This window comes from Empidonax traillii, unplaced genomic scaffold (genome assembly GCF_003031625.1).
Source record: "Empidonax traillii isolate 1590-97213 ecotype Southwest subspecies unplaced genomic scaffold, ASM303162v1 scaffold257:size1394852, whole genome shotgun sequence".
Classification (NCBI taxonomy): Eukaryota; Metazoa; Chordata; class Aves; order Passeriformes; family Tyrannidae; genus Empidonax; species Empidonax traillii.
In genome coordinates, this window is record NW_020955450.1 from 1,032,331 (window position 1) to 1,056,853 (window position 24,523).

At 39.0% G+C, this 24,523-nt stretch overlaps 1 protein-coding gene across 1 annotated transcript in view; it reads left to right on the forward strand.

The window, feature by feature from the left end:
• The window catches only part of CPQ (carboxypeptidase Q), a 149,870-nt gene extending 129,621 nt beyond the window's left edge, over nt 1-20,249 (forward strand). The window contains exon 8 of the mRNA XM_027889272.1: nt 18,538-20,249. Within this exon, the coding sequence (XP_027745073.1) occupies nt 18,538-18,698 (161 nt within the window). The 3' untranslated portion in view covers nt 18,699-20,249. The remainder of the gene's footprint in view (nt 1-18,537) is intronic.
• The last annotated feature ends 4,274 nt before the right edge of the window (nt 20,250-24,523 follow it).

Below are 24,523 nucleotides of genomic sequence, written 5' to 3' on the forward strand. Positions count from 1 at the left end.
ACAGTTCTGTCTCAATCACCATGTATGGCTTTGGAAATCCACCAAAGAAAATAGGCATTTCTCCTGTTGCTTAGATGGCTAAACTGGATTTTAAAACAGTTCAGTTCTATTAACTATATTAAATCCAAGGAATTTGGGACAGGAATTTTTTTGTGGTTGTTGCTGCTGTTTTTAAAGAAAGCTGGAGTAAAGAAATAGCTGAAAGCAGGGATTTTCAGACTCTGGTATCCAGATTCCTGAGACATTGTGGATTACTCCTTAAAAGGTACAACTTCATCTGCTACTAAGAGAGCAATTTAGTTGTCAGTGGTCTTGATTATCCATTTGTTGTCAGTTGGGATAATCCATATGTTAGAAAATGTTTATGGATTTAAAACTGGAAGCAGATGAAAATTGTTAATGTGGCGTTGTGGAGGAGAAAGAAATTGAGCAGCTTGGTTTCTCAAAGGGTAGATACTCCATCCCTACAAGCAAAGACATGAGGGTTTAGAGCATTGGCATCTTATAGCTATCCCAAATTCCTTTTGAGGACGTGTAATGTACAAACACCTCACCTCCTGAGAGCTACTCAAAGCAACTTACACAAGTGAATTAGAGGTATGAGACAGAAAACTTAAATTGTCTGAGGACAAAGGTTATTGTGAAAAATCCTGAAGCAAAGTGATTTTACCTAAACAAGGATTGTCTGGATTGCCCGCCTGCTTTCCCTGAAATCCAGACTCACAGCAACAACCACCAAAGCACAATGGAAGGTGATGAGAGCAGGCTGAGAAAGATCAGTGTTTAGTTGTCCATCTCTGATCAGACAGTTGTGAAGAAACAAAAACCAAACCTATCCCCAGTAAAGTCACAGAAGTGATTTTCTAGAATTTTTATGCCTTACATCCCTTAAATGGGTAACTTCTAGAAGAAGGACTTCTACCACTATTTTCCACACACGTATGCATTGCAGTTCATGTGAAATTTAGGAGTGGAGCATTTTTCCAGTGAAAAGTTCTTGTTCATAAAATGCAACAGGGTTACTCCAGAAGTTTGATGTCTACTTGGTCTTTGCAGGATTCACTTGGAATAGTGCTCCTGAATTTCCCTGTGCCTTGCAGACCAAACTTGACTGGAGCCATGGGTCAAGCCAAGCACCAAAAAAAGAAGATCTGTAGTCTGTTAAGCAGCTATTTAAAAAATGCTTACAAACAGATGAGATTTCAAAGAACCACTAAGCTGGCAAGAAGATTTCTGGAGAGCCTGTAAATATCTTTCATTCCAACATGGTCTTGCCAATGCCTCTGTCGTTTGTTTCACATTTGTTTAAGCTGGTCTTGAAGACTTACTATAATGGAAACATTATAGACGAGCCAGTCTGTCCCAGTGCTATTCTTAGTGCTTGGGGAAGTTTTTCTACTATCTAACCTAAATCTTTCCTGCTGCAATTTAAGTGTATTAACTCTTCCTTCTTTTCCTTGGGAACCCAGAGACAAGGTTAATTTTTCCTCTTGCAACAGGTTTTTATGTGAAGTTCATTTTTTCCATTCTTGGTATAGTAGTTCACAATTGTCTCTATTGATTATCAACCTGAGTTGTCTTTTTAAGTATCTCTTTAGTGACCACTGCTTAAATTCTCATCCTGCTCTCAGCTTACATGCTATATGTTTCTGGTTAGTGTCATCTCATAGTGTCGGAAGACTCTACTCCATTTGATCTATAATGAGAATACCAGATAGCCTCAGACCCTTTGGTGCCCCACTCTATCAATCCTTCCATGTTTTACTCTCTGAGTACATTATTCATGCAGTTTGGAGCAACCTTGCAATAATCATTTCCTTTTTGTCTTCTTTTGTCCTTAATGATAAACATAACTTTGAACTTTTATCCATGTTTTTTAAGATCAGAAAGTTAGTTCAAAGGGAGCCATTTTGTACACTGAGGGGCTGGGCCATGCTATATTCTGGTGCTATCTGGAGATCACAGTGCTTTTGTGCCTCACAGTAAAGGCATTGATCCTATGTGTATGTTTTGAGGTTTCTTCATAGATACAGCACCTTGCAGAAGTAGTTTCTGCAGGTAGATTAGCTCTTTTGGTAAGGAAAAAAATACTGAAATATGTTGATTTGTATAAACAGGATCTATTTTGATGAAATTAGGATAGAAAATAACAGAATGGTGAATATTTCACTAAGAATAAACATTTAGGTAGAATTTGGAGTGATGCTAGAAACTAATTTTTCAAGATTTTTATGTATGAAGTCAAGAAAATGTGCATGATTGGAGTATTTGGTTTTGCTGTTTTATTTCACTTTATGAGAAAAATTTGGGGTGCCTTTTATTTTCATTTGAGTTTGGAAAAGAGAAAAGCAGAATTGTGTCATTTGCTACAAAACTGAAAGTCCAGCTTTTCCTAGCTCTGCCTTTCATTGTCTGCCTGTCTTATGGATTCCAGGAAGCTGCAGTTTTTGCATCATGTATCACTACAACAAGACAGTTATTACTTTAATCAAAGGAAACCAACCCTTATACTGTACAAGCTACTCTCTGGACTTTGGCAGACATGAACCAGGCTAGTTCCAGTTTTTAGCAGACTGTCCCCTTCATGACTTAAGGTAGAAGCCACCAACAAAACTATTATAATATCTGGAAAGAAAAATGAAAAGTACATGAGATATGTCTATATATATAAACGGCATTATTATATTATAGAGAATAACAATTCACCTTTTATAATAAAGCCAGAGGATAAGAGCATCAGCACTAACCAGCTCTAAGACACACTTCTCTGGGCAACATGGGCAAATGGAGAAAATCAGCACCACAAGATGTTTCAAAGACCAGGATTAAACCTAAATTTAGTAAGGATGGAATACTGCATGGGAGAAAGGTCCAGGAAAGGCTATGCAACTCAGTGATATGAATGCAAGTTCCTGCTCAGAAAGTCCTTAATCTGTTGATGACAGGTGTACTGAAGGAAGAGACCCTGTTTCTCCCATTCTTTCTCACAACATTGGCTGCTGCCAGAGAGGGGGAAACAGGCTGGTTTTCTGTTCTAAGTAGTGCTTGCCTGCATCATCTAAATAATGCTTAATAATCCAGGTAACCAGGCTTACGATGCGCGTTACAGTCAGTGGCCTTTTAGATGCAGAAATGTTCTAAGTGTTAGATGTAAATTATAATGCAGTCTTTCCTTTGAGCCTTTGTATAATATAAATCCAATGCCCTCATCCTGCAGCCAGGTACCTGTGGCTCCCCGCTGCAGTGCTTGGCTCAAGCTGAAAGGCAGTGTAAGGCAGATGGGAAGGGAAAAGGGAGAGGGGAGGTGAAGTGACTGGGGTAGAGCTGTGTGCATCTTAGGCTTTCAGCTTTCTAGAGTAGCTACTCTCAAACAAAAGCATCTTTTAGTTGATTTTCAGATTTAAACCAGAGATAAGCAGGAAGTATTAGTGATACCAATTACTGTTATTGACTCCCTGCATATTTTTTCTGTTCTGTTCTTTTAAAAATGCTAACTGAATCTGTAGGCAGATGAGATTGCAGCAGCAGCCCTTCATTGCCAAATTAGAGACTCTGAGATAAGCTGAATGGGTTTGAAATATATTTTTAAAAAATAAAGGTTGTTAACTAACTGTCTTTTCATTCCTATTTCAGAGCAGAATGAAGGGCTGGTGCATGTGCTACAGGTGTCACTTGAAAGGAGTCTTTAGATAAATACTGCTGAAGGCTAGGCAGTTGTGGTTTTTGTTGCACTCAGGTGTTAACTGGTGCATGTCACAGGCTGAACCAGGCCCTTGCATTCATAGCAGCTGCTGGAGAAAGAGGCAGCAGTCTGGTAGGCTACTGTATGCACAGACTGTGCTGGTTTCAAGACAGTCATAGGGCATTCTCATTTTGTTGTCTCTGCTCAAAGGTTGCAGAAATAGATGGCCACTTATAGCCAAAATGCCGCATTTTGGCAAAGCCTAGATTAATTCTTGAGGGTTTTTTTTCCCCATGCAGAAGGACTATGGAGGTTCCTGAGCTATTTGCTTAGAACTGCCACTGCCAGCCTTGAAATTGTTAGTAGTGCTCCAGCCACCATTTCTCTTGAGCTTGTAACCAAGAACATGGAGATTGGATCTGATAGGGCAGCTCTCACTCTCTTGCTGTGCTGCAGTGTGAGAACCACAGGCTGAGCATGTCAGGGCTTCGACACTCCACTGCAGCAGGTTGTTTTCTTGGCCTGAACAATTTTAGCCCTTCTGACTTACAGCTGAGAAACAGATCTCCTTGTGGAGCTGAAACGAATGGACAAGTTGTAGACATCTTAATCTTGAAAACAGCCCAAATTATACACGCCTTTAATTTTAAATCCCCAAGATATGCTAACTGGGAAGCATTGAGGAAACTTAATTAGTCTGCCTGCCTCTTCCTATTGATCCAGATTACTATGTACTTTTCTTGTCCACTAACACCTGCTGGCTAGATTTTAGGGCAGATGTTCGTGTGCAGTCATCATTAAAAGCACATACATTGGATGCTATTGAAGACTCTAAGCGCTCTGCATTTATGTCTTTTATTTCAGGATGCTTGGGGGAAGGAAGGAATCATCACACAGTTAAAAATATCATTTTCTTTCTCTTTTCCATGCAGTTCTTCTCTTTCACTCAGACAAGTAGCTGCCAGGAAATCTGTTAAGGGTAAAATAATTTTGAGGCATGGTGCTCTGGTTTTGAGAACATTATCTTGGATTAAAAACTTTTTCACTCAGTATACTGAACCGAGTCATAATTTCACTATCCCTTAGCCCAAGTAATGACTTAAAGTTTCTAATTACAGAGCAAGAGGACTGTGTGTGGTCCCTGGGGCCTGAGCTAAGAGAGTGCTAAGAAACACTCCTGTAATAATTTAACAGGCATGAGAGCTCCTGCCTGCTGAGACAGCTCTCGTGCCTCTGTGGAAATGTGCAAGATCACTGCTTTTCTTGTGTCTTGGGTCAGTCCTCTTCAGCCAACCTTCCCTTGGCTTCACCTCCATAAGCTTTGCAAGTCATGGCTTGGCCCCTGTCCCCTGCCCTCATTACATCTTACCTGTGCAAAAACATTTGCCTCCCCATTTGAGGTATAGAGCATCCTTTTTGCAGAAAAAAAATTGAGCAGAATTTAATATGTGTTCACATCATGGATAGCATAATTCTATGCCTTTTGCCGCTTTTTTTTCAGATCATTCTCTTTTTCTTCTTGATTTGCAGTGCATTTCAAATTCGAGATAGGGAAAAGGATGATTGCTCTTCCACTGTTTCAAGGAGTGAATATTTGGCCGCTCCATTTGCTAAAATAGAGAGCAGTAAAGGCACTCTGGGTGCCTCATCTAATTCCAGATAACCCTTGGGCTCTTGATACACAGTGCAAGAATCTAATTATTGAAGTAATTATTATTGCCTTCTCTGCTACACCACATTTTTCAAAACCTTTGGAGTCACAGTGCTGGACCCTGCTGGCAGTGGTAGGACATAATGGCAGTCTGTCAGCCTTGAAATAATTTGACTGTACTTACCTAGAATGAGTTACTTATTTAAAATCTCACTTGTCTATTTTTTGACCCTGAAAAGAATATGTGACAGGGGAAATATTCACTTCTTCACTCAGTACATTTTAATTTCTATGGCTGCATTTCTGAAAAGGTGATGCTTTTTCTTCACCTCCTCTGAAGAATCTGATAATAGCTAAGGCTAAGGTTGGACTACTCAGAACTAATGAGACCTGCTAATTTTTCTTCTTTTGTGTCAGTCCTTGTAGGAGTGGGAAATGGAAACTATTCTACCAATAATCATGCACAACTATTTTGCAGTGATGGACCTTAAAGAAAGAAAAATCGTCCTCTCTTTTTTTGCTATGAAATGCCTGTCAGTTTTAAAGTGATGATGTAAAAGTAAAGTGAGGATGTAAAAATAAAGTGAGGATGTAAAAGTAAAATAAGTATTGGCCAGAGTGTAAAAATTTTTCATTCAGATGTTATTTTGAGGTAACACTTTTAATTCCAGTTTGACTGAGTACTCGTTGCAGTCCTTTGAATTTATAGCATGCCATTCTATTTAGCAAGTGCTCATTTACCTCCTGAAAGGTTTTAAATTATGTGTGAGTTGCTATACCTCTGTGTTTATGTTTATAAATATGTGTAAAAAAAAGTCTTCAATTTATGCATTTGAAAGGAACACTTGCATTTGGGGAGCATATCTTTCCCCTGTGAAAGGCAAGCATAGCAATGCAGAGATTAGGATTTTTATTTTTAAGGAATGAATTAAGTTCTATCTTCTCTCTATAAAAATAGTTTCAATCATTCGATGATAATCTTGCTCTAGGCTACTAGCAATTATCATCACTTGCTCTTTTTCCCCCTTTGCATTTGTCTATAGGCAGTGTTTGAATATAGCACCGTAGACAGCTTTGCAAGAGAGTACTTGGGCTTGATCTCTTTGACTAAATCCAAATTGAAATGATTTTAATTTATACAGCTGTAAACACTACTTTAAGTTTTAAAATGGGCACTATGTATAAGAATGATAGTAGGGAGTATTTAAGCTAATAAAGGTTTATTTAGTTTTTATTATGTAGAGTCTGGTCACTGTTATCAGACATTTGCATTTGTTGTATCATGTGTGAAATCTGCCTTTTGGAGCTCCCTATCACTTTTCTGTAAAAGTATATAATTTAAAATGGGACCTTGCACATTTTTATTCACAAGTAGTGAAAAACGTATATTGATCCTTGATTTGTGCAAAATTATGATTGTGATGGAGATAATCAGAATTTTCTAGGGGAGGATTTTCAAAGCTACACTCAACAGCCTGGACTCACAGAAGCTGGACCCACTGATGCCTTGTTCTGCATCTGTTAAATTTCACCCAGCCAGTCTTTGCTTACCACATTTTAAATGGGGCCTTCCACCATATAGATCTAATTTGAACAAAACCAAAAAAAACCCCCAAATTTATAAGAAAACAGCACATTGTGTGTGTAGTAAAACAGAATGCAGTAAGCCGGTCTTTAAGACAAATGCTATTTGCATTTACTGGTGGGACCTGAGGCTCTCTAACTGAAAAAAAAGGTTAAACTTTCAACTTAAAATTAATTGGCAGCTTCTTTTAGTATTCTTTCTAAGCTTATATGACTTCTTTCGCTCCTAATATATTTGCATTTTGACAGGTCACTCACTATGTTAACACTGTGGCAAAGTAGCTATCACAGCAACTCAAATTTACAGGTTGGAAGAACTGTGCTAGTTAGGGACATTACTTTATTTGCTTCTTCTTCTTCTAGGATTAGTTCTGCTCTGTGGATTAGCCAGTGCCCACACATAAGTAGTGATACACTTCAGAGTCAGAGCAGGTGTGAGAAATTTACTTCCCTCCTTTAAAGGACAGAAATACTTTAATTTCCCCTTTTCCTAATGAAGCCCAAGGTAATTTCATGAGACATTAAAACAGAGAAAGATTCTGAGATTATGAACAACAGTGTTGCAGCAGATGTCTTCTCTGTACTTTAATTATGTTTATCTTTTTTTTTTTTGTTAAAGTGTGTTGCTTCTTTGCAGTTTTGCTGAGAAAAAATATGCAATTTTTTTTTTAAAACATTGAATAGTTTTCATTCCTGCTACTTCGTGTTCATCACCCATTGGACAACATGATCTGTAGACCAGAACAGGAAGGCTTTGTGGTTCTCTGAACCCTGCCCCTAACCCTAATGGTGGCTGAGGCTCAGGTGCCCAGCACCATGAGTGGCCCAGCTGAGAAGGGTGTGAAGGGAGCAGTGTTGGCGCTGTGCTCCCTTTCGCATGCCTTTTGCAGCCCAGAAAGTGCCCCTGGAGCTGTAGGCTTTGTGGCTCTCTGAAGCCTAACCCTAAAGACTGGCTCACACATCTGAATAGTCCTGAACCGTGCAATAAGACCGCCTCTGAACTTTGACTCAAGAACCTCTCAGCGCTTCTGTTGCTAATGAACGTGCTAAATATACACTGGTTTGTAGGTCAAATGAAAGAGATATTTCATCACCAGTATCTGGAGCATTGAACATGTTATGAAATAACTTAATGGTTTAAAACTCAAGTGTGCATTACTCAGAGTAACCACAGATATTTTGAAGAATATTTTATTATTGTAGGCCTAGTATTTTCTTCCAGCTTTGTCTAGTGGTCCTCCATCTAAAATTCACCATGAACTTGAAGAGTTTGATAGTCTCAATGGGGTGTGAAAGTAGAGACAGTAAAAACCATTGCTCATCCTGGGGGTGTGCTTGTATAAATGCAGTTTTAGTTTCTGTGATATGAAATATAATAAACTTAGTAGTGTGTTTAGGATGTGTTTTACTTAAATTAGGTGACTGGTTTGGGGGGGGAGTTTGCTGACTTTTTTTTCATTACTAGTTAAGCTCCAGAATAGTCATTAACTGGCTTTTTTCACCATCTGGGCAGAAGGGAGCTCTGCTTAGTTGGGTCCTATGAATATTGGCATTTCTAATAGTCAACTGCTTGCTGGGAAGGGTCCTACAGGAACTTTTGTGATTAAACATCCAGCTGTAATCATATCTAGGAGGGAAGGTTAGAGCAAATGGAGACCACCTGCATATTTCCTATCTATCTCCAGAATCCTCTGGAAAAGCAGATCTAAAGGCTTGCTTTAAGTTGGCTTGTGAGTTTGACTCTAGGGAATCACTCCATTGATTGTAGAATACAAGGAAACCTTTTGAATGGATTGAAAATGTAAATGAATGCAAACACTTACTGCAAACAGAAATGCTACTCAAAATCCTGACACATGGGTCATTTTCATGGTTCCCGCTCCCCACATCTGACTTTCAAACAGTCCGAGACCGCCTGTTTCCAGCACATTTCTGGGCAGATTTGGAAGTTGTTGTAACGGGATGGAGCAAGGGTCTAGCCCTGGGCATCAAAGCACTTCAATACTTTGAGTTTCTGAGCAAGCCTGTATCAGCTACATAGTGCAGTTATAGAGGGAGTACAGAGAGATACAGAAATGCCCTTTGTCAGGAAAGATGGCTCTCATGGGTCCCAGTATTCACTTGGCCCTTGTGTGTAACACTTAAAGCTTAATGGCATTAAAACAAATCACTTGTTCAATCTTTAACTGCTTTACTGAGCTGAGACATAAACATGTGAAAAGAATTCTGAATTAGAGAAAGTGCTGATTTTGCAAAGACTTTCATCCCACTTACAGTGTTTAAAAGAGAATGCAAAATGTAAAGGATTTATAAAATCAACTTTTTAAGTAGTCTCTGCATAACATGTACCTAATTTTAAAGAAAGCACAAATGAAATAAACTATATTAAAATATACACAATACATCCAAACATAAACAGACATCTAATATAGGTATTATAACCCTTCTAAATTTGTATGCCCTATGTAGGGAATCCTCTAAATAAGGTCTATGATTCACTTAACCAGGGTCATCCCAGACCCAAGATAGAAAATATGAAAATAATTCAAGAGTCCATGTTGCTTTGGAAGAAAGAAGTCATGCCTCACCAGTTTAGCGAGGCTTTTTTTGGAGGAGTTTTTAACCATTTTTGAGGCTGGATCTGGTCAGTGAAGTACAATTGAGTCTTCAAAAGCTCCTGGATCAGACCTTTAGAGGAAGAAGGTACTGTGAGGTGAGAGTCAATCTGCTGGAGGGTAACAGGGCTCTGCAGAGGGACCTGGACAGGCTGAATAGATGGGCTGTATCCAACAGTATGAAGTTCAACAAGGCCAAGTGCCGGGTCCTGCACTTTGGCCACAACAACCCCATGCAGCACTACAGGCTGGGCACAGAGTGGCTGGAGAGCAGCCAGGCAGAAAGGGATCTGGGGGTGCTGATTGACAGGAAGCTGAACATGAGCCAGCAGTGTGCCCAGGTGGCCAAGAAGACCAATGGCATCCTGGCCTTTATCAGGAATAGTGTGGCCAGCAGGACCAGGGCAGTGATTGGCCCCCTGTACTTGTCACCGGTGAGGCCACACCTCAAGCTCCATGTGCAGTTCTGGGCCCCTTAGTTTAGGAATGATGTTGAGATGCTCGAGCAAGGAGGCTGGTGAAGGGTCTGGAGCACAAGTGCTATGATGAACAGCTGAGGAAACTGGGATTGTTTAGCCTGGAGAGGAGGAAGCTCAGGGGAGATCTTATCACTCTCTACAACTACCTGAGGTTGTAGCCAGGTGAGCGTTGGTGTCTTCTTACTGGCAACTAGTGACAGGACAAGAGGACACAGGCTGTGCCAGGGGAGGTTTAGGCTGAACATTAGGAAGACGTTCTTCACAAAAAAAGTGGTCAGGCCTTTGAATGGGCTATCCATGGAGGTGGTGGAGTCACTGTCCCTGGAGGTGTTTAAGAAAAGACTGGATGTGGCACTTAGTGCCATGGTCCGGTTGATAAGGTGGTGTTAGGTCATGGATTGAACTCGATGACCTCAGAGGTCTTTTCCAACCTGGTTGATTCTGTGAGAGATATTTTCCTTCTTCAGAGTAATACCTGATTGAAAGAAGATAGAAATAAGTTGCTGGTCTTGTTAATAGAGAAAGGCTTTAGGCTGCCCAACCACCTTTTTTTGGCACTTTGGATGTTCACAAAAATGGATGTTAGCTTCAAAGAAAGTGAACATCAAGAATAGCAAGTTGACAAAGTTTTCTGTTGACTGCTTCAAATATTTCATATCAAATCTGAAGCTGACTGTGAAAATGTGACAGTAATCTTATAGTAGAAAATGCCTAAACAATGCAACAGCCAGTAACATTTTTGTGTCAATAAAAGCAGAGTGATGCAGTATGGGAGCTATGCATACACCCAACAGGATCCATGTTATTTGCAAGGAGAATGTTCTAAGAATCTCTGTGGATAATTGTCTGAAATTGTCAAATCAATACCCAGGGATGGTAAAAAACACAGTTTTGTGCAGCTAGGGAAGGAAGGAAGGGAGAAAAAAAACCAGAAAGCAGAAAAAAACAGAAAAAAACCCATAGGTGATGTGTTGTGGTATGCCACACTCACATCTTGATTCCATTCACATGCTGGTGTTTGCAGGCAGTTTGAGCTTTTCATCTCAGGTGTGATGAAATGCAATTAGAAAGGGAGAAGAGTCACCAGAAGCCTCTGTCCTCAGAGATATCGCCTAGTTTCTGCGTGAAGAGGGCTATGCAGCTTGGGAAAAAGCTGCTGAATTTAGTGTGATAAAAGTGTATTAAGCTATTAATGGTATGAAGGTGAATGAAAAAAGAGAGGGTGCTACTACTACAGCTCCTGAAGTAAGAACTGCAGTGTGCCCACATGAAATGCTCAGGCACACCATACATTGCCACAGGGAGCTGTGGGCAGAGATGGAAATAGATTAAAAATGGGATTAGGAGGCCTGTGAAGGATCTCTCCATCCCAGGTAGTAAGCCTACAAGTGGGTTGTGTTTGGGCAGCACCAGCTAGGGAGACTGGCCCTTTTCTTTTTTCTTTTTTAAAGAAAGAGCCTTGCTGTTTGAAAACAGAGGTTGAACGACTGGAAGAAAAACTTCCAGTGCCTTTTACTGTTGAAGCTTTATCTGGGGGCTTTGTGGGTTTTTTTCCAGTCAAGGCCTGTTTTGGATATTATTTTAGAGTTTAGTCAACTGCTCTATGGAGTAGAACTTTCTTCCCTGAGACCTCATTTCACAGGATTTCATGCGAGTTTAGATTGGATCCCCAGCTGTCCCTGGTCCTCTGCTGCAATAAGTGAAAGGTTAATGCATTGCAAAAGTAACTGTGATAATCCTGAGCTGTAATTTAGCCTGTTTAGTGTGTCCAGAGGATAAATTCTCAAATACATTAAGCAAAACAAGAAATAATGCACTCTTCATATTATCTCCCCTACACTGAAGTCCCATTTAATTAGCTACTGAAACAACTGACTGAAAGCTTTCCCTCTGTCTTGGTGTTTGAATCATGAATTTTAAAGACTTTTGAGAGAGTGACTCAGGAGGTGAAACAGCAGGGCTTCTGATGTTATTTATAAGCTCTGTACTGGAAACTATTTCAATGTCTGTAGCCCTGAAACTCAAGCAACGTAGCCTGTAATTTCATCATTTGAGACTAAGTGACAGGAGAACTAATGCTGTCAGCGCCCCACTAAACAGCATTAGTGTCTCCGTTGCCTCTACTTACTTGAAAAATGAATAATGAAATAATTGGCATTAAAGCCAGCTGTCAGCTGCAGGTTATCCCACAAAAGAAGAGGTTAATATGAGCATCAAAATACATGCAATAGATGCCAGCAGTAATCGGGTTTTCATTACAGTAATAGTTCTGCAGACCGCAGTTAAATGGGGGCAGCACAAAACATCTATGCAACACCTAGCACAAGCAGCCAAGCACTCCACGGGGCTTGCAGCTGCAGGGATGCTGTGGCATGGATAGAGCCTTCCAGCCAGCCCATCCTAAACACAAATACTGTTGCGCCAGATTTAGTCCCTGATCACTTGGGATTTATGACTTTGCTGGGTTTTAGAAAGATACGAAAAGAAAATTAAAAACAAATAAGAAATTTGTTCCCGATCCTATCATTCGTCTGTTTTTCCTTTGGTAGGTCTTTGACACATATCCTTTAAAGGAAAAGTCATGTGTGACTTTCAGTCACCTCTGCCCTGAAGTTTTGACCTTCATCAAACCTTGTCAAAATGTGTGGGGCAGCAATGCTCCAGTTATGAGAAGGGACAAGCTATTGATGCTATTACTATATGGGCATATATGTACCCCCACACTCTTGTTCCATAGGGTGTGTAGGGACACAAAGCTGAGTTAGCACTCTGATGTGAAAAGAAGAATGCTCATAACTTCACTATTTATGCTTTCCTGGTATACATAGCAGTTTTTAACTGTGTAGAAGATTGTGATGTGTCGCTTTGCCTCTTGTTTTGCTATTTTTAAGTACTTGATGTAAAGGAGAAGGACATACGTGTTTCATCAGGTCTTACTTTATTTTCAAAACACTGTAGTTTTTTAGTACATTTCCGAACAGTTTCATTGACATTAGAAAGGTCTGAGATTAGAATAAACTTGATAATGAAATAAAAGAGTTTTTCTTGTTTCTTAAAGATAAAACAGGAAACAAAAGCAATCTTTAAAAGACAGGGAAAAAACGAATCTGTCTTTTATAGCCAGGAAAATCTCTGCAGAAATAAAAATAAGATTTCAGATCAGGCATTTGTGTTGGCATCTTACTACAAGCAGTACTTTTGATAGTCCACAGGTTTGTCTTGACACAGAGGAGAAACTCGAACACAGACATACTTGGAAGATGCAAGAGAGACACATGTCATCTCACAACACCTTTCTTTTATATTTGTAAACTTTTGGAAACATTGAGCAAAATATCCCTCGTTAAAGCATTTCCAGCTTTGCTGTTAGTAGGTAGTACAGCTTGCTCAACAGGGCACTGACCTCAGCTCGGATGTCTGGCATCTATTCCTTTTTCAGCTGCTGTGAGAAAATGAATGTGTCATTTCATCTCTGCATGCCTCTTTCATCCTTCAACCCCTCTTGTCTGTTTAGAGTGTATGTGCTTCTGAGCTGGAGCCCTTTCTATTTGGAGATGTAGATATACTGTGCAAAATAGTGTCAGGTCCTGCAGGGACTACTGTAAAAGGAAACCTGAAATAGTTTTATACTTTTTTATGCATCATTAGCGTCTTAACTTCACTATATATTAGAAACATACATGTAGAGGTCAGTATCCCAAAGATCTAACTGTAATACTGAATACCCAAGAGAGGTTATACAAACAGTGGGGATTTCCCCATTGTATCTGAAAGATTCATGGAATAGTTGTGAAGTTTACTTGAAGCAAAGGCAATTGGGAAGCTATTGATAGTGCTCTATGGGAAACACATACTGACTTCAAGACTCACATTTGGCTTCCTTTGGCAATTAAATGTGGGATATAAAAAGAAAAGAAAGGAAATTTAGAGAGAAGTGTAATGCAGAAGATTTTAAGATGAAAAGTTATTCTGGAGTTACTGCATTATTTCCCCCTTGAAAATATTTGTGTTTTGTGGAAGCTGTCTTTGTAATCATCCTGATAATCAGTAACTGGTTTTCCAGTCAGTGTTTTCACAAATGACAATAATTTAAATGCTTAAATATCTGTCACTAGAGTTCTGTTCTAATGATGACATCACAGCAATGCTTAGGAAGGCAGTAGCATCTGATGGAGCTTGACAAGAAGCAGTGGTTGTCATTGGCCTGCTCTTCATTGTGGGTCATTCATTCTTTTTACCTCAATGGTAGCATCTCATCTGCTTAAGGAGGCAAGAAAAAGTTGTGTCAAACAGTTTATCAATGTGTGAAGAACTGGAATTGGTGTTCAACGTGAACGTAAGGCAAGTCAGTATCCTTATCATCAGCTAATTAATATTGACATTGTGCATTGCATGCTGAGACTAGAAGCTAGAAGGAATGGACTGTATTTCAGAATTCCTACATGTGTGTGCATGTATTTTCATCAAGATACTCTTACACAGCTGATTACTAAAAATATATTGTCAGTATCCATTACCAAAGCAGCTGCTTTTACCTGCCTTATGCATGTATGAAATAGCTGGTTATGCAGAGACTCATGAAGTGAGTTCCAGACACAAATGAGCTTGAGCTGAAGATTTTGTTTGTCCTGTGTCAATTCTAAGAGATATCCTTAAGGGCCAAGGAAATGGCACATGGGTTAGAATTCCACAGAACGGTTGACGTTGTCAGGCACCCCTTGAGCTCTCTGGGCAATGTGTCCCAGTATTTGACCCTAGGGGATCACCAGTGGCACTAAATAGCTGCTGATAGGTGAAAGTACTGCACTAAACTAGGTAACTAAACTGTACTAAAGAGAGTTTTCTGCTACCTTGTAATGATACTGTGAATTACCCATGTATTATTTCATTGAAGATGTAAATTATTAATTATTTTCAGTTTTTAATTTCCAGTATTTTTGATGCATTCAAGTAATAAGTATAGCATTTTTGGCAGCAGTTTTTAACATTCCCTGTTTTCATGCCACAGCACCTATTACATCCAGCTAGAAACAGTTTCTCACTAATTTCCGTCTTGGCCAGCATTGTTCTTCATGTGATTTGCATCACTGTAAATGCGAACAGACTGAAAAAGGACAATTAAAGAGGGTTGTTTGGCAAAAATCCCCTTTTTTCTTTATGGGTGCTCTGCAAACAGGAAATAAGAAAAGTGCATAAAATGTGACAGCATAGCACTGAGCCCATCTCTTCTTTTTCTGTTTGAGTATTGGTTCCACCTGGAAATCAGAATTAGATATGCAGTACATACCTACATAGCACCTCCCAGCTGAGGATTTTTAGCTACTTAATTAAAGCTTTCAGACACTTCTAAGGCTGCATGCTGTCTCCTTTCTAGGTGGCTAGCATGGACACAGGTGAATAATTGATAGGTCTATGAACCACAAATACTCATCTGTTTTACTTGACAGCTAGCTTATGGAGCTGGCAAAAATGAGCCCCCATTTGCTACTGACTGTTGTTCTTGAGAGAAATGTTACATAATAACAACAACAACAACAAAAAACCAAAACAAACTGATGAATTTTAGGTGAAGTAACAAAATAGTTAGCAATTGAAGTTTTAAAAAATTGTATCTAGGAGAATTTTCTCAGATTCTTTCAAGTTTCCAAAAGTGGCATGTTTGACTTTCAGGCAGATTTCCTTTGAGAAGGCTTAATAATTCAGTGGCTATCAAGGATACATTACAGTCAGCCAGCTGATGTTCTTTGAAACCTCACTGTTTGAAGCGCTGTGCCCCCACCTTCTGTGGGATGGCTGATGTGCTCATAGCATTGCTTCTTCTGTTAGACTTTTAGAAAAAGGGCTGTAGGTTCCCATGGACTTTATTGAGGTAACCCAACATGACTGCAGTCCGCAGAGCCCCACAGAACTTCCCTCTTCACAATCATCTGTAAGGGTTGGTCTCAGTCCTGGATGCATTTACTGGTGAAAGAGCACTATTCAGTGTCTTACCATAGCCGGGCGACCTCTGGACTCCTAAATGTCTCCAGGCAGCGAACATCAACATGGAGGAGTCTCAAGTTTGAAGCAGGAGACACGAAAATTGCTTGCAGTCATTTCTGTGCCCCAGGGTGTTTCATGTCTAGAAGCTTGCATGAGGCCCTTGGCTGTGTTCTTGTGCTCAAAACCAAGAACATGGATTTTCATTTTTGTTTCTAATTATGTAGGATAGAACTGCTTTCTCAGGGTCTTTTCCTTAGTCTTACAAGATGTTTACAGGTCACTGATTTCAATGCTAGCCCATGACATGAAAGATACAGCATAGCCAGTTTGAGAACCTTTGTCTCTACTCACACATTCTGATGTTTCTTGCACAGTAATTTCTTGATGTCAAAGTCTATAATTTTCTGATTTATAAAATCAATTTTGAGAAAAAAAATCTTTTTCAGTATTTCAGGGAATTAAACATGACAAAGCAAAGGTGTTTGTTATTGTTCCTTTCACAGGGATAGACTGCTACTTTGTAAATCCGTAGTTACTGTGATGTCCTATAACAAACTCCAGGCAACCAATTTTTGTCTTGAGTCTTACAGAAGTTTTCAAAAACTTTAATGGGTTTCCCTTAGTGGCTTAATTTGTAATGTGTCTGTATTGCAGAAGTCTTTTAGTTAAAGAATTTATCATTGTTCAATCCTTTTATGGTTGCATATATTTAAAAGGATTTAGAATGAAATTTTAAAAGTGAATATGAGTTGACATAAATTCAGTGTGAAAATTATTGGAACATAATTCAGCACCTGTAACATACCCTGTGACTTCTGCGAGATTGCTTTGCTTCACGTCAGTAGCAAACAAGTCATTTAAGAACAAGAGCCTCTTAAAACAAAATCGGTCACAATAACATATAACCATATGCTACAGCATTTGGTCTTTCTGCTTATCGTCTCTCTTATGAAGGAATCTTCATCTTGTATGGGTTTACAAAATGCATTAACTTCCTATTCCTTCTCTATAAAATAGCAGTGAAATGAGCAATCCAAGTCAGTCTCCATTACAGCAATAAAAACATGCCTGTCAACCACAGGGAGAGCTGGACTCTGTTCTGAATGACTATACAAGTGATCAAAAGATATGTATTATAGGAATGTACAGTTGTGCTGTGGGAAATTTTGCTTTCGTTCTCTTCAAAGGCTTCAGGCATCTCAGGAAAACTAAGAAAAATCGTAACAGTAAGTCTTACGAGCGCCCATGAGTTTATCAAAGCCCTCATTGTCTAATACTGATTCCCACTGAATGTAAATAAATACATGAATCATTTATTTAATTCATTTTTATTATGAAACAGTCCTGGGGTTTTTTCCTCCTTACTTGGCATAGTAGGAGTAGCTTCAGTCTGTGTTTCCTCCTGCAGCCCATGGTTCATACTTGTGAATTCACGTCAGTGGATGTTCTCTGGGTTTGATGACCAAGCAAGGAACAGGTTGTGCTGGATAGGTCTTACCCTGGGAGCTGTGCAGCTCCTAGCCCTTGTCAGTGAGCAGGCCAAGGGAATCAGTGCCAAGGAGCTGCAAGCAGTGCATCAGTGTGGTGAGGAAAAATATCACATTTACTTATTTTCAAAATGTGTGGAATTCTGTTAATGATGGAATGGTTGTTGAGATTACAACAAAGCAGATTGAGGCTGACAAAACCAGAGAAAAGGCAGAGAAAATGAACTGAGAAGGAAGGAATTTCAAGGGAACAGCACAGTTAGAGAGGGTCAATAGGGATTGGACTAGGCAGGGTAAAAATTCTCTGCCAGTGTCTCTGCTGTGGGTCCCAGTGGGGTGGCAGCTTCTCCATCTCATCTTGGCTTTGATCTGCCTCTCCAGCCCACCTGGCTTGGGGAGTAGTCCTTTCCCTGCCCATGTGCTCCCAGAGAGAATCAGTTGTTCCTGAGTGATAAGAACTGTGGTTTCACCCACCTTGCTTCTGCCCCAGCTTATGAGGACTCCTGACTGTGAGAGAAATGTAGTCTTGGGCTCTCTGAGTTACCCCAGGTTATCTGAAAAATTGCTCTGGAATAGCACATCCTTGTGATGAAAAAGGGCTCAAAAGCAGAAGCAAACTCCAAAGTGTTCCTCAACACAAATAATAGCAAGGAAAGGATTCATAACTCAGTTGTAACTCACGGTCAGAGCACTGGGATAGAGAACAGGGGAAGCGCTGCCATGGGGTTACTGTAGGGATTTTCCTGCTTGGACTCTTCTACAGTTTCAGAGGAAAATGGATACATACTGTTGCTGAGGAAACGAGTCTCCCAGGGGAAGGTTGGCTTTTCCCTGGTGTGAATTTTTTCTGCCTCATGATCACTTGAGTCAATTAACTTAAAATCTGCAAACTGCACATACCATGGCTTTGTACAGTTATTATATTTTGAATATATTATGAATTTTATACAGTTGCATGTGGATTTAATCATAAACAGCCCAGGAACAGATTCAAGTTTATATTCTTCTTTAAATATTTGTATTCCTATAATGGAACTTTGCCCATTTTTGTCTGTAGGTGCCAGCTTGCATAGTGACATCAGTAAATACTTCTGGTTTCATCATTCTCAAGGGGACACGATGACAGTTCAGGATCCAAACCAGATGAATCTCTGTGCTGCTGTTTGGACTGTTGTCTCCTATGTAATTGCTGACATGGAGGAGATGTTGCCAAGGTAATAAAACAGCAAGAAAGAAGATTTCTGTTCTTCCATGAAGATCGTAAGTCCACTAATGCATGTGGACTACAGCTGTGCTAACTTCTGCTTTCAACCTTGATTTTGTGCTTTATGATTGTATCTGTTTTCCTCAAACTACATGCTCTTTTACACATTCCTGTTTCTTTTTGCTGTTTTGATCTCTTTCATTTGTCATTTTCACTTAAAATGTATTCTTTTAAGTCCTTCTCTAATTTCAAATGGAGATAGGACACCTCTTTGACAATGATATAATAACCATTTGTATTCACAGTGATCCCATGCAGTAGGAAAAGTGCACCAAATAAAGTTGTCACATCAGAATAATAATGTATTGAGTTAGTGTACATGTTTAATCATTTTGTTTCTGTCTTTCATTCTATGCATTCAAATGAAGTACTATTAACCAAACAGCCCTTTCTTTTTACTGTTTTAAGGTAATACTGTAGTTTCTAGAAGTATTCAGGTTATGGGAAAAATTGATTTTGTCTGTGTTAATGGTAATATATGGTAGAATGGTCAAATAGTAGTCAAAATGCTAAAATAATTGGGCTTTTAATAATTTCATTCAGCTCTGCTGTTAAATCTTACTAAAGGTTCATGTAAGACTCAGATAAACCAGGACACAGAGGAAAGGAAGCCAACCAGAGGACTCTCATTTCTCCCTTTTTTTTTTCGGCCACCTCCCCGTGGAAAGCCGTGTGTGTCCTTTTCCATCTCATGGAAGACTTGCCACAGTGACAAGCAGAGAATTTCATACGGCAGTTTTTCTCTGAAATGCCACGATGTTTTAGAAACAGCCTCACAGCTGTGATTTGTGACCTTCAGTACCTGCCAGCTGATATCCAACAAAGTGTAAGAGCAGATTTTGGTTCAGAGTCCTGAAGCCCTTCCCAGTGCCCCTCCCTTGTGGGGATGGCCTTTCCAGCTGGAAGCTGGGTGAGAGGATGCCAGTGCATATTCATTTTGTTGGGATTTAATCTGGGACTTTGATTCTTATATACTTTGTTGGCTTAGGGTTTTGGTTTTGTTTTGGTTTGGTTTTGTTTTGTTTTTTTTTTCCTGGTGAGATTATGAATATTCTGGTGAGTTTCAGGTGTATCGGTAGAGAATATATATCTGGTCTATCATACTTTAGGATGTATGATTTCTGCTCATTTCTTTGTGACTTGATCCTTATTTGTGCTTTTTAATTTTACAACAAGCAGACGCACTGATGTGAATAACTGCTGCAATAAAATCAACACCAAACAACTAACGTTACAAACAACATGACATGTTAAACCAAATGGCAGCAGTCCCTGGTGCTGGTAATCAGTTCTGCTGTTGAGCAATAGCTGAGTGATGAGCAATTCATTTCTATAGAATTCATAATCATGGTATCTGTTTACCACGATAATAGCTGTTCTCCATCAAATTTATAAACTATTTCAGTTTTCCTTCCAAATAATTTCAGAAGCATAAAAGCTGGCTGGAGATATGCTGCTCTATCTTTTATAAAGAAACAATATAGAAATAAAGTTAGCAAAGATTTCTTCTGCCTTCCAGACATGATGCCTATGCTTTTTTTTTCTGACTTGCTTGACAAGAGCATAGTTGGTGGTACTCACCATGGACAGATCCTCAGCTGTCTCCGAATCCAGCCTTTTGACCTCACAGAATATTACTGACTGTTTCCTGAACTGTGTTTCTTATTGTTTTTCCCTCAAGGTATGTGACTTTGTTCATCAGAGATTCAGAAGGGTAGTCCATGGAGTTACCTATATTGTTCCAAATCTTAACCTGTGCTTACTTGGAAATGGTGTTAATTTGTGTTTTCCTCCATTGCCTCAAGTTAAACGAAGGATCTCTGGAGTCAAGAATACTCCTCTGCAGAGAGTACTGTAAGGGTGCACATGACACCACAGCACATCCCAAGGTGTGCTTGTTGGCTCCAAAGTAAGAAAATTAACTATACCCCAGCCAAAAGCAGCACAACTATGTAAGACAGACCAAAAAAGTTAAGACCATGGTGCCCCTGAAGCAAATTTAACCTTTGCATTCACTTCATATACACAGTTCTAGAGAGAAGCTTTGCAGAGAGATTTTAGTAAAAAATGTTCAAAAATCAAAATTGCCATCTTATTTTTATAGAAATAGTGAAATTAAAAATATTTTAGTTCTTAAATTGAAAAACAATTTTTTTTTTACATGTAAAACCAGATTTCATTAAAATAAGACACTGTCTCATTGATTTACCATTTTTTTTCTTTCTGATCTGTATTAATTCTCAAACCTAAAAGTTCATCTGTCCATAGTGCTCTCCTGATAATCTGCCTTTTCAGATGTCTCTTAAAAATTTCCGTAAACAAGGACATGCTAATAAATTTCTTTTCTTTCCCAGTAGGATTTTGTACTGTCTGTTCAATAGCTTATCTTTACCTCTCCTCAGTGTAGCAATTATGCTGTTTCAATTGGTGTCCATTAAACATGTATCAGTTGGTCCATTTTCAATTTAACACTTCTGAGGCGATCCACTGGCATGCCATTATCTTTGAGAATCTTTCTCAACTGTAATTGACCAAGGAATAGCTGAGGATATTATTTATATTACCATTATTGTGAGGGTCACCTGACATAAATCTGTGCTCTTCTTAAGTAATTTGACAACATTCTAAGTCAAAGGGATCATGTGTGCATTTCCCTCCGTTAAACATTTGCTTTTTTGCCTGCAAAGATCTGTGAGCTGAGAGCTGAAAAAACAGCAGTAGTACTTAAATATATGTCACAAATTTAAATTTCAAATAATCATTTTCCTTAAGGTATTACAAATCTCTTGCATCTGCTGAGAAGGGAGGCTCCTGGGTAGCCTTCCTTTCAACTACAACTCAAAGGTTTCAGACATAGCTACAGAAGGACAAAGCCAATACATAATTCATCTACCTGACTAGGCTATAGCACAAATGCTGATGAAAAGTCTGTTTTCAATACTGCATAATATAATGTAAGTAATTTGCCAGTAATAAAAGAAGAATTGCAGGATAGGTGCTTTTATCCTTCATTGTGCCAAGACATTATTGAAGTTTCACTGTCTCTGAATGATTCAGTTCTATGTGTTCTCAGAAGATTTTTAGCTCCCTTAAAATAATTAAAAACAAAGGAGTTGAAGCAGTGCTGCTGCTGTTACATTGCAAACATCCTTGGCTCTGTGTATTTAGTTAGTATGCTTCCCCCATAACCATTTGAGGCACTTCCATTTACCATAAGTAAATATCAAACTGATCTTGATATCTATATCTGTCTCATGAAATATACATACCATCTAAATGTGCCCAAATGATTAATTTACTGCTGTGTAATGATTAGCATAAAACTCTCATCACTGCACAGGATAAAAATGTTGCCACTAATTGCTGGTTGGAGTGAACAATGTTTTCTGCATAGAAGTTAATGATGCGTGCATCACAGCTCTTGAATGGGAAGGCTCAAGACTTTCTGGAAGAGAGGCTTTTTTTCTTCTTCTTTCCTGCTAAATGATAGGAGACTCTGATCATATATAATACAAAGGAATATTTTAACTTACACTCTGTGTAATCTTCTGTTTACTGCAAATGCATGGAATCACTATCCACCCACACACTGTAGTCTTTCATGTTCATTACTTCTGGAAACTCCAGCCTTCTTACACAAAGGTATGACCAGCTATGGGCCTGTGATTTATGGTTATAGGTGTTTGGTAAGTACATTGTTCTAGCGCCTGATTAAGGTTTTCGGAGGCCTCTCTTCTTGATAATCGTGTTTGTCCCTGGAGGAAGACCCTCAAAGACAGTCCTATATCCAGCTCTCTGTTTAGCTTGCAGTTTGTTTTCACTTCAGGACAGATCAACCTGCTTTAGTTTATGTTGAGTTTATGTTTTCCAGGTTTTTTTTGATCTTTCACTCTCCTTCTCAAGCACCTGTACTGTGACTTGGATATCAGGAATGACAAACAGACAGAAAAAATCTGTGTATTTTGTGACTTGGGGCTCAGGAACTGCAAGATGCAACTGAGATTACTCTGAAGAGCAACGCATAAGCACATGGGAGAGAGCTCCATCAGGGCCACTATTTGCCATTATCAGTGACTTATGTTACTGGCAGACAGAATTTTGTGACCAATGCAATGGGTTTTCATCACCAGTCATGGTTTTCTATATAACTATGTGAAAATCAGGCTTATGGAAACCAAAGAGGAAGCTCTGGAAGAGAGACCACAAAAATCCACAAAAAGAGCGAGGTAGTACTGAGGCAGGGACTGTAGCTTCAAGTACCAATGTTTTAGTCTGCTTTGCTGTGCAAGTTGGGGAACTCTACCTAAACCTACCTCAGTTTCACTGTTCAATGGTGGTGGTGGTGTTTGGTGCTCATGTTCGGTGTAACCTGATTTAACAATACTCTGCTAAAATACATGATACATGTAGAATGCAGAGATGAGGTTCAGTTGGAGGAGAGGAATAAGAAGTTACTGCCTTCTAGCTACATGAGAATTCATCTATAGAATGTGTCTTTTAGTAATTACTGTTTGCATTTACAATATTTGCTTTATTCATATTTGCATTATTTGCATTTTCTGTTTATCATGAAAAACAGCAAGAAACATTCTCCCTTCAGATACTGCCATTTTAAAATAGAATTTGGTCATCAGCCATATCAATTTTGACCTAATGGGACTTTGCATCCAGGAATGATGTGGGACAATTATGTGTGTGAAATGGTCACACACAATGCCATCTAGATATATCATTTCACAGCTTTGGACCATCACACACATACTGAGTCTCTTTCACAGAATCAGTGGCCATGCAATGGGGCAACAGGGAGAAAGAGAAGAGGTCAAATGGTTCCCCAACAGCCACACAACCAGTCAGTCCTAAAGTTAAGTTTAGTACCTACCTCAGCCAAACTGTACTGCCCATAAATGAGTCGCTACTTTCTTTTTATACCACTGAGATAATTTTGAAGCTGAAGTGTAAAATTCTGTGCAAAAATGACATTTTTGACTGAGCATATGCAACATATGTGGACTGAACCTTTGGGAAAGACTTTTAAAGTGTGATTTCACTGAGATTCTTTGTGACTCATGTTATAATCTCTGGAATACTTTGGCTTCACTTTTGTGAACATGATTATTCAATATGCTACTTATCCTAAATTGTCTATATATTTTGCTTTTTCCAGAGATGATATGTCAGTGATACATCTATGGAGAATTAATAACATTGCCTGTACTTAAAAGCAAATTTCCCAGTTCTTTACACTTCATCATTTTTTATTTTGCTTTAAATTTCTGTCATTTGGACAGGAAGGTATTACAAAGTTTAATATGACACACAATGCAGACGGTAATGATTGTTGAAAAGCAGATAACGAAATATCCGTGTTTTTGAATAGAAGTGTCGTACTGTTCTTTCCAAGGCTATTATCAAGCTTTAGCTCCTCAGTAAGATGAGTTTAATAAAAGAAATTACTAGAAAGTGAGTCACAAGACATTTAACCATGGAAGGTTAAATGCTGATGCTTTATACCTCCAAATTGTTCACTGTAGAAGCAGAGAAAGCTATAAATATACACAAGAAAATGCCTGCTTCTCTTCAGCAGTGATTCCCAGTGCTGAGTTCGGTGTAGAAGAAGTTACTTTAAACCTTTATAGTGTAGCCTGAACCCTTCACATGAAATGTTGAGAAGCAAATACACATTCGTTGTTGTGAATTCCTGTATTCCTTTTTTGCAATGTAAACAGAATACAGCTCTATTGGGAACTCAGCTTAGCTTTGGTATTGCTGTCCCTCC